Source organism: Scaptodrosophila lebanonensis, unplaced genomic scaffold (assembly GCF_003285725.1).
Source record: "Scaptodrosophila lebanonensis strain 11010-0011.00,11010-0021.00 unplaced genomic scaffold, SlebRS2 tig00000043-arrow-pilon, whole genome shotgun sequence".
NCBI classification, from domain to species: Eukaryota; Metazoa; Arthropoda; class Insecta; order Diptera; family Drosophilidae; genus Scaptodrosophila; species Scaptodrosophila lebanonensis.
In genome coordinates this window covers 3957722-3973170 of record NW_022060545.1, presented here as the reverse complement: position 1 = coordinate 3973170, position 15449 = coordinate 3957722, and the positions used below count along the sequence as shown (strand labels likewise).

The window sequence follows — 15449 nt, the reverse complement described above, 5'->3', positions numbered from 1 at the left end:
GCGCGCAACTGCTAAACGATTCTTAATGAAGTCAACAAGAAAGAGAACACCGTTGGCCAATCAGCATCAGCTCGATGGCATATTTAACTTTTGACTGTTCAAGCAGGCGCACATGAAAACTCAAGCGAAGGCCACTAATTAGTGCGACCCCAAGAAGTGGCAAGAATAAACCATAATTCCGCAAATTAAATTAATTTTATGCGCTTTTGAGCGGCCGGGGTGCACTTACCGTTAATTGGTTCAAAAACTGGTTACCTATCCGTAAATTGTTTTCATCTCCACGACGACTTGTATGCCTATAAGAAAACCGAAGAACGAGTTAAATTATAAGGAAGTATAGTGTTGAAATTTTTTATTGCTTATATGTTTTATATTTATTTATTTACATTTACATTTTGTGTTTAGCATTGCCAGTCGAGAACCGATAACCGACCTTTGCGACTATCGAAAAGCGTTGCCACTAGATAACTTCAGAAACTACCGCTAGAGTGAATTCAAACCAATACCCTTATTATTAGAACATGCGCAGGAATAGATTCAACATTTTAGCTGCGCCACCTACCGGAATAGCAAGCAACTTTTGCCGACGCTCTTTCACGGTGCTTGTCTTCGCTCGAATTAATGAAAATAGTCTAAATAAACACGATGGCGCCATTATAGAATTAAGCTTTTCTTGATTTTGTTCGTTGCACAAGCCGCTGAGTTTTTTTTTGTTATTATATGAAAAATTGAATTTTTCAATCATTTCTAACTTATTCGTTTTAAAATGGTGTTCCACACTATATCGCCTGTCACAATTAATATTATAATTATAAGTAAGTATTATATTATAAATATCACACATTATAGTATTTTTACCAGATTTAAGTGTGTGCTTTAATTTAGAACTGATTTCGAAGCACATGATATACATATTTGGCATATTATTTTATTTTATGGTTCTTCTATCGTTCGTTTCAAGCATTAAAACAATTTTTAGTTCGAAATTTGTTATTCAATTATTAGTTTTGAATAGATTTTAGTTCTTATTATTAAGTATTTGAATTTGGCGCATAAAATGATTAATTATGCAGGTTGTCAGTAGACTTCGAGACTAAAACTTAGTAAGCCGTTAATATTTTCTGAATTCCGGACTCACATGAAATTCAAAATTTATTGTCCCCATTTAACGAGTTTCGAAAAGAAAAGCCATAGCATGGGAAAATCACTATTGGGTGCTGGATCCGTGGATTCGTCATATAGATACGCCCAATTCTTATTGAAGGTAAGAACTTGTTCGGTTAATTAAGTTTCTGACAGAGCAACAATTTAAAGTAGCTGACATAGCGTGCGTCTCAAGTATTCTGTAGCCGAAAGTTTTCGTCCTTGAAGGATGAGTTGGTGAAGAAAATACCGCAGGAACGAGAGCGCATGCTAGGCATTAAGTGTCTGCACGGCAATAAAACACTCGGCGACATTAAAATAGCCAATGTAAGTGTGAAAAGTGAAATCGATTAAAAGATGGGGCGAGACAGATAAAAAGGTCAACCCACTGAGCAGGTGATGGGGGGACTGCGTGGCCTGCCGCTGTTGATGTGTGATACTTCGTATGTGGACGCCCTGAATGGCATATTCTATCGTGGCATTATGCTGAAGGATGTTGTCAAAAAACTGCCACGCAGCGAGGGCGGCAAGGAGGGTACACCAGAGGGTGCCTTTTGGTTGCTGACTCTCGGTAATATGCCCACAAAGGATCAGGCGCAAAGCATCACCTGTGAGTGGAATGAGCGCGGCAAGCTGCCAGACTATGTTACCAAGCTGCTCGACTCCATGGACAAAAAGATACATCCCATGGCGCAATTCATTGCGGCCATCGCCTGCCTCAATCCAGAGAGCCAGTTCGTCAAGGCCTACAACAAGGGAGCCAAGAAGCCCAAATATTGGGAGTACATTTATGAGGACTCGATGAACCTCTGCGCCTACCTCATCTCAGTTGCGGCCATCATTTACGGAAATGTTTTCAAGGAGGGGAAGGGCGAACGCAAGCTGGACGGCAACTTGGACTGGTCGGGCAACTTTTGCAAGATGCTTGGCTTCGATGACAAGAACTTCTTCGATCTAATGCGTCTGTATTTGGTGCTGCACGCTGACCACGAGGGCGGTAACGTTTCGGCGCACACCACCCACTTGGTGGGGTCTGCGCTCAGCGATCCGTATTTGTCTTTTTCTGCCGCCATGTGCGGACTGGCAGGACCTTTGCATGGCTTGGCCAACCAGGAGGTGCTGGTTTGGCTAACCGATTTGAAGAAAACGATCGGTGAAGATCCCAAAGACGATGAGATTATCAAGTTCGTGAACGATACTCTGGCCTCTGGGCGTGTAAGTTGCACCGCGACCTGTGCCCCTAATTTCCACATACATACTTATATTTCGCTTCTAGGTGGTACCTGGTTATGGTCATGCCGTGTTGCGGGACACAGATCCACGCTTCGTACTGCAGAACGAATTCGCGATGAAAAACTGCAAGGACGATGTGAATGTCAAACTGGTGACCCGTCTGTGGAAACTTATACCAGACATACTGAAGAAGCTCGGAAAAGTGTCCAATCCCTATCCGAATGTCGATGCACATTCTGGCGTCCTCCTGCAACACTATTGCCTGCGAGAAAGCCAATTCTACACCGTACTGTTCGGCGTCTCAAGAGCTCTGGGCGTTCTAGCGCAACTCATTTGGGCCCGTGCCCTCGGAGCGCCCCTTGAGCGCCCAAAATCGTTCACCACCTCGTTCCTTTGCCAATACATTAACGAGCAGGAGAAGAAAAACGAGAAGAAGTAAATGGTAGCGAAGCAAATGGTATAATATATATTCAGTTGATCCTACAATCCGATCCCAGTGGTATATATATTGGCAGCACTACTATCACTGTATTTAAGCAGAATTGTAATTGCCTTTGTGACCAAACTCTAATAAAAGTTTAAAACAATTCTTTGTACAAAATGCGTGGAAAGCTTTTTCTCAATTATTGGAAGTTAACACGCCCCTCAAAACCTTGCTTATATTCCTTGATAACTGCATATCAAATTCTTCGCCCTTTTGCAATTTGAAGATGTTTGAAGAATATAGAGTGGTCTGTTTATCTCTAAAAGTACGAAGCTTAAATATTTGTATATATAGAAAATATTTTTTTCACTTAATATTCAAATTTTACATTTCGTTTATATAATTCCACAAAAAGTTAGTATAAGTTTTCTTCAATGGCATAAAAAAATGCTTTCAAAGTTATCATAAAATTTAATAAGTGTCCAACCTAGCACTGATCTTAAATAAACATTAAATAAAAAAAAATTAATAGAACTTTTATCCAAAAACGTGTCATATCTTGGTATAGATCGACAGAACACTTACGATACGCAAACAGATCGACACCAAATGAGTGACTATAAAGAATATAAAGTATTATTATACTAACTAGTATAACACCACTATAACTGACCAAATATGGCTGTGAATTGGGACAAAGCTGGCCAAATGGCAAATAAAATTAATAAACTTTAATGTAAAGTTTCTTCTTAGGCTTTGTTATCTTTTAAGTTTAAATGAGAACGTAATATGAAAACATATCTTTATTTTAATTTATAATATATATAATATGCAATATGTACCAGTATTGTAATAATTGTATTAGAAGGTATCGACAGCACTAATTGTTGATTTCTTAAATAAAAAGAAAACAAAAAATAAATACCAGAATCAACAAAAATCACGGAAAATCGAACATGTTCTAAGAGGCTACTACACTTGCATTAAAGTATTTCCAATTTTGTATACTCGTACACATTAACACATTCAAAAATTAACTGCTAATACCTGTTTAAAAGAATTTCAAAACACAAAACAATCACTACCGAAACATTTTGTTCATCTTCAAACTCATAGTATTACTTATAATTATAATAGAGGCCTGGTTTGGAATGCTCTTTTTTTATAGAAGCTATATCATAATTATTAAAATTAATGTGAAAATATTATAATTGAAGCATTGGCGAACTTATTATAAATATAATCTTATAGGGTGCAGCCTTCTACCGTTATTTGAAAACACAAATCACGATTAAGGAGTGTTGCTGCAAAACTTTCCCACATGCATGCAAATTATGGAGCAGTGGAGAGAGCGAGAGCGTGGGAGCGAGGGAGAGAGAACCATAAATTATGGCAGCTAAATGTGCAAACAATGCTCCAAAGGCATGGACTCGCTCGCACCTTCCAGAGAGCAGTTAAAAGTGCTCAAAAATGGCCAAAACGTTGACCCTCCGCCATCCTCAAGTTGTAAACGTTTGCCACAAACTAGCACCAGTTTTGGCAACTGCCAACGGAATTGGACGCCCATTGTCCGCTCCGTGTGCGCCACAGACCGATGAGAATAATAGAGGCCACCATAATGTGCCATTATGCGAAAACAAATGGCTATGGCTGTGCATAGTGTGGCTGTTAGATGATAACGAGCTGAGCACCGGCAGCAAAAACACTCGCAGAAAAATGTTTACTTTTTTTTTTTTCAACTACACGAGGACTTTAAGGTCGTTTTGCTAAATCATTTTTTTGAATATTGGAATATTTTTTGAGTATGCAGGAATCACTTATCGAATTATACTGAATTGTATTTTAAGTTCTATTTGTTTGCTTCATGGAAAAAGTTTAAGCACAAAATTGGCGCGTTCGAGATATTAAATATTATAATAAATAGCACTAGAGATTGGCATGGGATGACATTTTTAGGACCATAACAAATATTGCTTTTTCAATCGAACCATTTATAGAATGTGGAAATATATTTATAGCATGTACATACATACATTTACTATACATACATCAAAATTTTTGTCACTCAGTTTTCCATGAAGGCACTAAGTACAAAGTCTTTTAGAATTTCATATAAATTTAGCAAAAGTGTAGGGATCATAAAATATATAGATATATATAATGTATACTTGTATTTGCGAAATATTAATTTAAACATTATTATTTTATACAAACACATGTTTATTTATTTATTGCAGCTTTTTATTAAATGCGAAATTTATGTGTAATGTTTACATATGGATAATTAGTCTAATATTTAGAATAAGTTTCAGATATACAGGTATGTGCAGAAAACTCAAATAATGCAAAGCATTTTCTTTGTGCGTTTTAATATTTCTTTATTTTCTATGGACTATCTCCTAGAAAAATGTATTCTACCTCTGAGTGCTCATATCAAGTGCCATCGTTATACGTCTATTCTAAAGAAAGGTTGTTGTTGTTTTCAGCACACATGGGCACAATTAGGTAACTGTACAAAAACATATGGACCCCTCTCCGCCCTAGCAATTAATTGTTGCTTTTATATATTTATAATTTGTTTATTATTATGAAAAAAAAAAGAAACAAACAACAACGATTTTCAACTAATGATCACATGCTCTGGCTTGCGAATAGATTCATTTTCCTCCCAAATAAGAACTCTAATATTTTGTCAGTTTCTCTGAGTGAAAACTGCATACTCGCATGTCTACATATGTACGAGTATGTATTGTTTGTATGTAACTATTGTCTGCTTCATAAACGGCCACCAGTTGCTGTTGCTCCTGCTGTTGCTGCTGCTGCTGTTGTCAGCAATTCAATTTTGTTCAATCTTTTTTTTTTGTGCCACACAATAACTTAAGTGGGCGGCCAATTGAAATGCAACCCACAAGACCTTATAAACAAGAAAAATAAAACGAAGCAGCGTGCAGAGCACCATTGAGAATGCTTCTAAGCAGGCGTTCGCGCCATCCGTTTCCCACACGACCACAAGCATTGTGTACGCTATTGGCCAAAAAGATGCATGTGTGTGTCTCTTTATGTGTGTGGGTGGGTGTGTGTGCGTAGCTCGACATGCGCGCATCGACTGAGGCTGGCTGCTGGAATGGGCGCCATTTTTATTGCCAGCTTTTGGGGAGCTGGGGCCATCAACATATTATTGCCTGAACGCCAATGCCACCGACTGCGTTTCCTTTTTGCCGCTAGACAATGAGAGCCAAGCACACACACACACACACACACACACACACACAAGCACACGTACACACAAGAGTTAACAGTGAGTTGGAGTGGGGAGCGTGTTTTTTGAAAGTCTACACTGCCTGGTGTTGGAGAGCAGCGCCTGCGCTCTAGCGCTTTTTTTGGCGCGAACATTTTAAATCCTATTGAATAAAAATAAAAAAAAAGCATTCAGTCATATGTATAATGCTGCTCATTTATGCGGCATGTTGTGGATTAGGAAATCGTTTGGCATTTATGACAACAATTATACAGAATTTGCAGAATATCTCATCAAATCTATCGACCCCAGTGACAAATTTCCTGTTCAAATTATTGGGCGAAACAATGAAGGCAATTCACGCGACTTAGGCGACATACGACCCCAAAGTCCAGAGCAGAGATTACAGCTGAGCGCGTGAGTAAAAAAAAAATGCCGGCAAGATCACGACAATGCACGAACAACATTTTTAACGAACTATAAGTACAAGGAATTTTTTAATTACGTCATTATTGAAGTTTGTGCATTCTATTACCTTTTTCGACAATATATACAACATATACTATACTAGTGAAATAATTTTTCATTAGAATATATATATGTAGTGGAACGTCTAAGAATTTAAATATATATTTCAATATTTGGTACCTCAGTGAGTACTGTTCTAATCAAAAGGTAGCCTTGTTTAAAATCTTTAATCTTTTTTTCGGCGTGATTCAAACCGAGTACCTAATGGGTTTCTGCTAGCTTGGAAACTGCTTCAAAAGTCTTCATTTAAAATAATACAAATTTTTCTACAAATTATGTATTTACATGTCCGACCATGGCTCAAATTAGATCATCTTTTATTTATTATTTTTATACCCTGTACCCAAAGGGTACAAGGGTATATTAGTTTTGTGCGAGTGCACATGGAACACACAGAAGGAGGCTTGGTAGACCCCACAAAGTATATATATTCTTGATCAGCATGACAAGCCGAGTCGATATAGCCATGTCCGTCTGTCCGTCTGACCGTCTGTCCGTCTGTCTGTCTGTCTGTCTGTCTGTATGAACGCAAGGATCTCCGAAAGTATAAGAGCTAGAATAACCAAACTTGGTAAACAGATTCTCCTGAGACCGAGAAAGGACGAGTTTGTTCATTTTTTCTGATCCACCCCCCCACTCCCACCCAATTACCGATTTTCTATAACTCCCGTAATTCTTGGAATTTTGAACTAAAATTTGGTAGTCATATTAGGTTAGTTATTATATAACCGTATACCAATTCTTATTATGATAGAATGATCGGAAAGAAAGTTATAGCCATATAACCAGGCCCAATGCACACATACATACATATGTACAAGTACACAAACACGCATAAGGCACGATTCTGATGTAAATGTAAATGTATGTATGCATGCATGGAATATTTTATATTTAATTTAGTTAATTAATTAAATTAATTTAGTTAATTATTTAAATTAAATTAATTAATTAATTTAAATACTTTTTTATGGGGTGGTACAGGGTATTTAAGAGTTGAGCCTGCTCGACTTTAGCATTCCTTTCTTGTTATATATATATATATATTTTTTTTTTGGTGGAGATGCTCTCCGATTTGCCCTTTTTGTTTCACATCATATAAGTTTGTGTAAAGTCACAAGTTGACATGTTAAGGAACTTTTTAGCCACTCACGATTCACGCACAACTCAAGCGGACACACATGCACGGGCAAATTTTGTACAATTTTGAAGTACACGTGCTTGTCGATCAGCGATCGATTGCAGCACAAACAAGAGAAAACATTTGCAGGGGTTCAAACGGTAACGAGATAACGAGTGCAACAAATTTATTTATTTGTTTCGTTTTTACAAGCCAGGCAGCAATAAAAACAACAGCAACACCAAATCAAAAATTTGTGCAAGATAATAATATAACGACATATCTACATACATACATATAAACAAGTAAGTGCGTACCATTTATGAGAAGAAACCCGAAGACTGCAAGGCAAAAGGCGCAAACACAACGAAGAGGACGAAACGCAAAAAGACAAACAAAGCCCAAACGCTGATCAAACAGAGAGAGAGAGAGAGACAGAGAGAGAGAGAGAGGGAGACATACGCACGCAAACAATCAAACAACAGACATCAGCATAAGACAATCGCCAACAAACACACTCACACACACAAACACACACACTCGTACGCACACTTGAGTGTCGTAAAAAAACTAACCGAGAGCAAAAAAAAAGTTTATCACTTAGCCGACACGTTGACGAAGCGAGCGACGCGCGTCCTACGCGTTTTGTGAAAGAAGTCTACACAGCGGCGTGCTCTCGCTCGCTCTCTCCCACCGCCACTTGCCGGCTCGCTTGCTCCTTTGCAGCAACTACAAAAGGTAGAAGTGTCGCGCGCGCGCCGCCAACAACAACAACAGCAACAGCAACATCAGCAGCAGCAGCAGCAACAGTAACGATAACAACAACAACAGCAACGACAATGCTAACAACACACTACAGCGAGCAGCAAGCAAGCAAGCACAAGCAACCCAACCAACCACTACAAAAACATTTTTGTTGCCCCGTTTTTTGTTCTGCCAACTGTGTCGCAAGTTTTCGAATGCCACATAGAAATTTCAAATCAAAATTGTCGCGCACACGGCACGGACGCACTTTTGCCAGCAGCTCCTGCTCTCCCGACTGCCGTTCCGTACCTTCTGCATTGTCGTTCCGGTCATTGTCGCGCTTCTTTGACTTGTGCTTGCCACTCAAATAACAGTGAACATAATACCTACAGCTACTATCCTGTACATAGTTCAGATTTCTGCAGATGCTTATCAAATGTGCGATTGACAAAAGTGTGAAATAAATAATGGAAATTCAAAATATTCAAGTTATCTATTAAATTAATGTAGTTAAAAAAAGTACATTTAAAAAAAAGAAAAATTGTATTATTTACAAGCGAAAACAAAGTTTGTTATTAAAAAAGTTCAGCTACTGGAGTAATATATCAATAAATATAGGTGAGAATTTGAAAACTTTATTACTAGATCATTTAATATTGGTAGAAACTATTAAAAGTAGAACATCAAAACAACTTTAAATAATTATTTTATGCTTAAATTTTTTTTAAATCTGTATAATTCTATAGAAAGCAATCATTTCAAACGCGGCACAAGAATTATATTCTGAGTGCAAAAGGCACAGGTGCCAATTAATTACCCAATTTTGTCGGACTTTTTCAATTTCAAGAGCAAGTCATCAATATATGAAGTGAAAACCTAATCATTTTGATTTAGCTGAAAAAGGCATTTTAAATTATATATTTTTGATATTCATTAATGTTAAGAAATGTAACATTCCACAAGCACGCTACGGATTTAACATTTTCCGGCTAAAGAGCATTTTGTCCATCTATCAATATAGTATGAGAAAAAAAGTTAAAAGTATTTAAAGGAACAGGCTTTAGTATCCACGAACAATTTTAATCAATATTTTAACAAAACAGGAATTAGTTCAAAATAGTTCATTATTTAAAAAACATTTATAACGGAAGTTTTAACAATTTTCAATGTATTTTTTACTTTTTTTCGTATATTGCAACTATAGTTGATTGTGCTCTGTAGATCGCCTAATTCGTAATTTATTTTAAATTATAATACTTTCTGGCATACAATAATGTTGTTTGTTATCGCACTTGCTCTATTAATGTTTGCACTATTTAGTTTATTTGCTTAAAAGGTTCGTTCAAATACAAACAACTGTATTGTACAACAAAAAAATTTATGTAACTTTTATTACTTTAATGGGAATTTGATATATAAAATATATAATATAATATATATGTAAATATAAATATAGCATTCCCAAACTAATCATAAGTGCTTGTTAATGCAGTCATTATCAACCATATCTCAGATGAAAAATCATAGAAAGTAAAAAGATCGAGACGTCATTTAAATGCTAGGTCAGTGCTCCATAAAGCTGGCTGATAATACGGTTCTAAAATGTTTAATGATTCGTGAAATATATAGGACTATACTTAGTGAGAAGATAAATATTTCAACAAACATATTTTGTATACTTGTAATTCTTTTTATTATTATTACTAGTCTAGGGACTGGAAAAATATATAAGTGATAAGGACATAGCTATGCTAACAATAGGATACTGCCAACGTACAAGTCTGGACATGACAGAAGACGAATTGAACTCAGTGCGATCTCAAAAACTATTTATTTATTTATTTATCGACAAACAGAGCTGTCGATGTGAGAAAAAAAAGATCAAAACAATACAGAACTTATACTAAATAAAACTAAAGAAAAACAAAGGCTACAGACATAACTAGAATTTCTAATGTCGAATCCGACTCGGTGGGGGAATTTTATTTGCCAAACGGCCAGATATACTTGTACAGATCCATTCAATCGCCCAATTATCGTCCACGACGATCGACAAAAGCAAGTTCAATTCCGATATCAAATTATTAATATCGAAAAAAACGACAAAATGAATAATTGGTTTATAATTTGCATACAAATATATTTGAGCAGGCTCAATTGCTTTTATTCGTTTCCTTTTTCATATATTTATTAATATCTTTGTTCACCCTGAGTCATATGCATGAATATTGAACTGGTATTCCCCTATTTTAAAATCATGAATTAGAATTTGGATTCAAAGTTCACCAAATGGAATGCATAAATGAATGAAGACCTCTTTAATAAACACTTTATGATTCATGCCAAACAATATTTGCGAAGCGACAACATTGAAAGAAACGTGGTTCTGTTTATTTTGCAGTGCGAAGCCATCGCCAACGCATTACGCTCTAAGTCAGCCCCAGGCCCACCGAATTCAGCCCATTATGACCAGCATTTCGGCGCTGTTGCAACGAAATGGTGGAGGTGGCGGCGGAGGTGCAGGTGGAAGTGGTGGTATTAGTGTCCACCATCCTCATCATCAGCACCACAGCAGCAATGGGTACACCAGCAGCGGTAGCAGCAGCCATAGCCACAGTAGTAGTCTGTCGCCACAGTTGCCCGGTGTTTCGTCCACAACGCCACCACCGCCGCCATTGTCGGCCCCAAAACAGCAACAACAACAACAGCAGCAGATGCAGCAGCAACATGGCAGCAGCTCCAATCATACCGTCGGCGGGTCTGGTGACCACATTAAACGACCAATGAATGCGTTCATGGTATGGTCCCGTGGTCAGCGTCGCAAAATGGCGCAGGACAATCCGAAAATGCACAATTCAGAGATATCCAAGCGCTTGGGGGCCGAATGGAAATTACTCACAGAGGGACAAAAAAGGCCATTCATTGACGAGGCGAAGCGTTTGCGGTGAGTAGAGGAAGTTAACAATATGTGTGAGGAAGTTGGGGTGCGACAACGGGATGGAAAAGCATTTTCATCGATTAGCTAAGACAAAGCCCTTCTATTGTCCGTGTGTACGTACTGGATGACATTGTAAAGCTTATGCTTCAAACCTTATTTCCTAGCTCATATCTTGCGTAAACAGTTCACGAGAAATGTTGCACTGGAATTGTGACTAATGTCTATACAGTGGTCCAGACTAATTTTAATTGCATTGTTGCAATCTTGTTTTGAACATCTGTAATATACTTATTATTCGTACATATAGTACATGCATGCGTCATGACTTCTGCTTTGCACACAGCGATTAATGAACAAAATCGAAGAGAACCAAGATATTTGCAGAAATTTGTAGCAATATAAACGTGTAGGGGAGAGAATGAGAAACCCTAAAAACCTAGCAATAATTTTGTTAGTATTATGCACGGATTATGGTAATACAATTTTGTAATTGAAGAGGGTTTGTCTTAGAGGGGACGAGAACTAATATTTCTTTTCAATTTTGATGTCACAGCAATATTTGAGATATTAGCACTAGAGCTATACGAATTGATCAACCTTATTAATTATTAATTTTTCGATTTCTGTTGCCTTTTAATGTCAATTGCACTTTTAAATAAGATGAAACATTTCATTTCTTAAAAGAAAATTTTTTAAAAATGACAAAAAAAATTAATTTTCCTTCCTTTTTCCAATTTAAATTTTCTTTTATTTCAAGATGAATTAGACTGTAAGCTTTAAACTTAATATTCCATTTCCTAAAGCAATTGAAAAAGAAATTAGCTTGGGCACCTCTTATTTGACTCCAAGTATTTAAATCGAAATTTAATATTTTCCAAGCAAACCTAAACATTTTTGTAAAGAACAATAATATATTATATAAAAAGATAACTCTCCAACAAAAACCTATGAATTATAAATACCAGTTCTAAACTGTTTCGAAAATTGAACTGCAACTATGCGAATTTTGACAATAGCTTCAGGGAACAATACATTTTGCGACAATAACTCTAATTGCTGGTACCAATGTAATTTACTTGAACGCTTCAATTTCGTATATTGTGGGACCACAGTACAAGTATGTTGTTTTTTTTTCCAACACCCTCCACCGACTGTTAGAATAGTAGCTTTACAGTTTATATGACTGCCTGTCATAATCCCTTTATTGATTGTTCTAGCACTGTATTGACTGTTGAGAAATTGAAGAATTGAAAAATTCGCGCTGACATTTATTAATGACTTCTATAGTTTCGCCTCTGCAGACCAATGACAATTGAGCTTCAAAAAAATAAAATTTGACAAAACAAAGTCACACAAAAAATGCCTAAGTAAATATTTGCCAATGTATGTACATACATTGTATGTGTGTGTGTGTGTGTGTGTGTGTGTGTGTGTGTGTGTGTGTGTGTGTGTGTATGTGTATGCATTGATAAGGCCCGAAGAAATCATCGCCAAGCAAGCTGACGCACTTTTGCAACTGCCACATAATTCGGGCTGCTTTATTTACACCAGGCAGAGTGCGATAAGACGCTGACCAATTAGAGGGTAGCTGCCTTTGAATGCTCAACAAAGAGTTCAAACAAACGCAATTGTTCCTGCTTTTAAATTTATGATAAAAGGTGCGATCGTTACTTGCGCCGAGAGACCCACGCAGAGACCGGCGCGCCGGCGATAATGTCTGTCTTGCCAAATACCCGATAAGACGTCGAAGAGTGTTTGCCACAATCACTTTTCAGCGATCCACAGTCAAAGGCGATCAATGTGTTTATTGTGTGTGTTTTATGGTGCAGCCTTTGAGGCACAACCTTTTTATTACTGCCCTGCAAACCCGTTCATTTTCTTATGATATCAGCTCGCGATCGTTCAATAACTTGTTGATCTTCATCGACACCTGAAGATGTGACACTTTCCATCTTACTGGTTCAAAGAGTTAGTTTTAGAAATGAGTCACCAACAAAGGTCACTTAAGTTAAGTCTTAAATAATAAATACTTTTTATATGATGTTTAGGTTCAAATAAAATGTCAATTCAATTCAACAAATTTAAGGTGAACTGCATCTTTTTGGATTTGTTTTCACTGCCTTTGAATCAACTACATAGCCCTTAATAACACTACAGGACACCAAACATCTCTGTTCACTTTTGACCAATCAATTATAATTGCTTCAAAAGAGATATTTATTTATTAACGCTGCTGTTGCTCCATATCAGCATTTCCTCTAAAGTGGCAACAAATAACAGCCATTTCCTTTATAATGCTTCAATCAATAGTATTTTAATTATTTAGAAAAAACATTGGTTACGAGAAATCTTAATGTATTCACTTAAATTTACCACAAATTATCCTGATTCGGGGTCGAATTTTTTAACTTAAAATTAGCATTTTGGGAATCCGTTTTATTTGCATTGTTTTAATAGAAGGCTTTTGTTGATTTTCTAAACGGGATATTAAATGTAAAAAAATACACATTCCACCCCAACCTCATCCAAATAAAAGACTTAAAACATTACTTCAGATTTAGAATGATCTTTCATGCATTTATAAATGTGTATAATCTTAGGATAGAGTACTAAAGTACTTATAAATTTTTCAAAGCTGTCTTTCGATTTGCCTTGTAATGTAAAAAAGAGTAATGGCTTCTACTAATCCTCAATTCAAAATAGTTCAATTAAATTACAGAAATAATACTAAGTATATGATCACTTGGAGCTTCACATGGGCTTAAAACACTGGTTCTATTTATTCGACTTGAACGCACAACTCTTGGTATCAAGCAATTGATTTTCCCAATGTTTACTCAATTTACAGCGCGCTGCATATGAAAGAGCACCCCGACTATAAATATCGGCCGCGTCGCAAGCCGAAGACGCTCAACAAGTCACCAGTGCCGGGTACTGGGCACAGCAGTGGAACAGGCGGTGGTGGAGGAGGCGGCAACACTCATCATGGCAGTCAGAAGGAATCAGCGCTGCAGCAGCAACAGCAATCGCCACATCTTGCCTCGCATCTGTCCCATCATCATGCCCATGCTCATGCCCATCCGCACCATCATCATCATGCCCAGCTGGGTGCCGCGGCTGCAGCCGCCGCCGCCGCAGCCGCTGCTGCCTCCCACTCCCCCACACTGGCCGCCAAATACGGTTTTGGCACGCCGTTGGAACTATCGCTCAGTATGCCCGCCGCTAGTCGCGTTCCCACGGCCTTTCCCGCCCTCGCCCACTACCCGCTAGATCCGACGCTGGCGCTGGACTTACAGGCGCGCCTGCAGGCCATGTATGCGGGCAGCATTTACCATCCATGGCGTTACTTTGGCTGCACACCGCTAATCAGTCCCGAGACCCCACCATCACCGCCCAGCAGCAGCGGCACAGGCATCTCCTCCTATGGCTGCGTCAAATCGGAAAAGTCGTCGCCCACGCTAACCACGTCCGCCACGGCTCCGCCCAACATCATTTGACCTACTCCGTTGCGCTACGGTCCAAGTGCCGAGCATGCAGTCGTCTAGGATCCCATCCGATCGGGCCACATCATCCATCTACTGTACTACTAGCCTTTAGTTGTAGCTGAATCTTTGAGAGTTTGTGCACTTTAGTCGCTTCTTTTTATTTCACTATACTTTTGAAGCTTTTTTTCCCCACACTTATCGCTGTAAGTACTTTGATAAAGCCAAGTGTTGCATTTAATTAAATTTAAAGCTCATCAAAAATGTATTTAAATTTACTTTTTGAATTGTAATGAGAACAAGCAATAATAATAGCACAAAGGAGATTTAAAGATATTACCAATACTTATAGTATTATAACCAAGAGCATTAGAAAATTTAATTATTTCCTTCTTAAATGAAAAATTTCCCGAATATAGAAAATGATTTAAACATTTTAAAGTTAAAGAATATATTATTAGAATGCCCTTGACTTATTGGCAAGGAAATGCAAATGCACTTGATTTTATCAAAGTATTTATTATCGAACATTGTTAATTTGTAGTGATTTTTAAATGACTTGTTAAGCAGCCACAACTGATTTCCACCCATTGAAAAAG

At 37.6% G+C, this 15449-nt stretch overlaps 2 protein-coding genes across 5 annotated transcripts; both read left to right on the top strand.

Annotated features, from left to right (window-relative positions):
• Window positions 1-1124: 1124 nt before the first annotated feature.
• On the top strand, window positions 1125-2977 carry LOC115622877 (probable citrate synthase, mitochondrial). 4 transcript variants are annotated; one of them, XM_030516967.1, is made up of 4 exons: window positions 1125-1264; window positions 1340-1470; window positions 1540-2358; window positions 2420-2977. In XM_030516967.1, exons 2-4 carry the CDS (start codon window positions 1411-1413, stop codon window positions 2813-2815), a joined length of 1275 nt encoding a protein of 424 aa, XP_030372827.1. In that variant the 5' UTR covers window positions 1125-1264; window positions 1340-1410; the 3' UTR covers window positions 2816-2977. The 4 variants fall into 4 exon arrangements, with proteins under 4 accessions (XP_030372827.1, XP_030372826.1, XP_030372828.1 ...); XM_030516966.1 differs by having other exon boundaries at window positions 1139-1264; window positions 1327-1470; XM_030516968.1 differs by having other exon boundaries at window positions 1142-1264; window positions 1318-1470.
• An 8224-nt stretch (window positions 2978-11201) lies between these two features.
• LOC115622178 (transcription factor Sox-1) lies at window positions 11202-14865 on the top strand. The gene is made up of 2 exons (XM_030516066.1): window positions 11202-11374; window positions 14217-14865. The coding sequence occupies exons 1-2, from the start codon at window positions 11214-11216 to the stop codon at window positions 14863-14865; spliced, it is 810 nt and encodes a 269-aa protein (XP_030371926.1). The 5' UTR covers window positions 11202-11213.
• The last annotated feature ends 584 nt before the right edge of the window (window positions 14866-15449 follow it).

Bases quoted from the DNA above. Each gene is read 5' to 3' on its own strand.
- LOC115622178 (XM_030516066.1), top strand. From the start codon at position 11,214: ATGAATGCGTTCATGGTATGGTCCCGTGGTCAGCGTCGCAAAATGGCG. The intron at 11,375-14,216 runs GTGAGTAGAGGA...CTCAATTTACAG, and splicing joins GACGAGGCGAAGCGTTTGCG to CGCGCTGCATATGAAAGAGC.
- LOC115622877 (XM_030516966.1), top strand. From the start codon at position 1,139: ATGAAATTCAAAATTTATTGTCCCCATTTAACGAGTTTCGAAAAGAAA. The intron at 1,471-1,539 runs GTAAGTGTGAAA...CCCACTGAGCAG, and splicing joins GCGACATTAAAATAGCCAAT to GTGATGGGGGGACTGCGTGG. The intron at 2,359-2,419 runs GTAAGTTGCACC...TTTCGCTTCTAG, and splicing joins ATACTCTGGCCTCTGGGCGT to GTGGTACCTGGTTATGGTCA.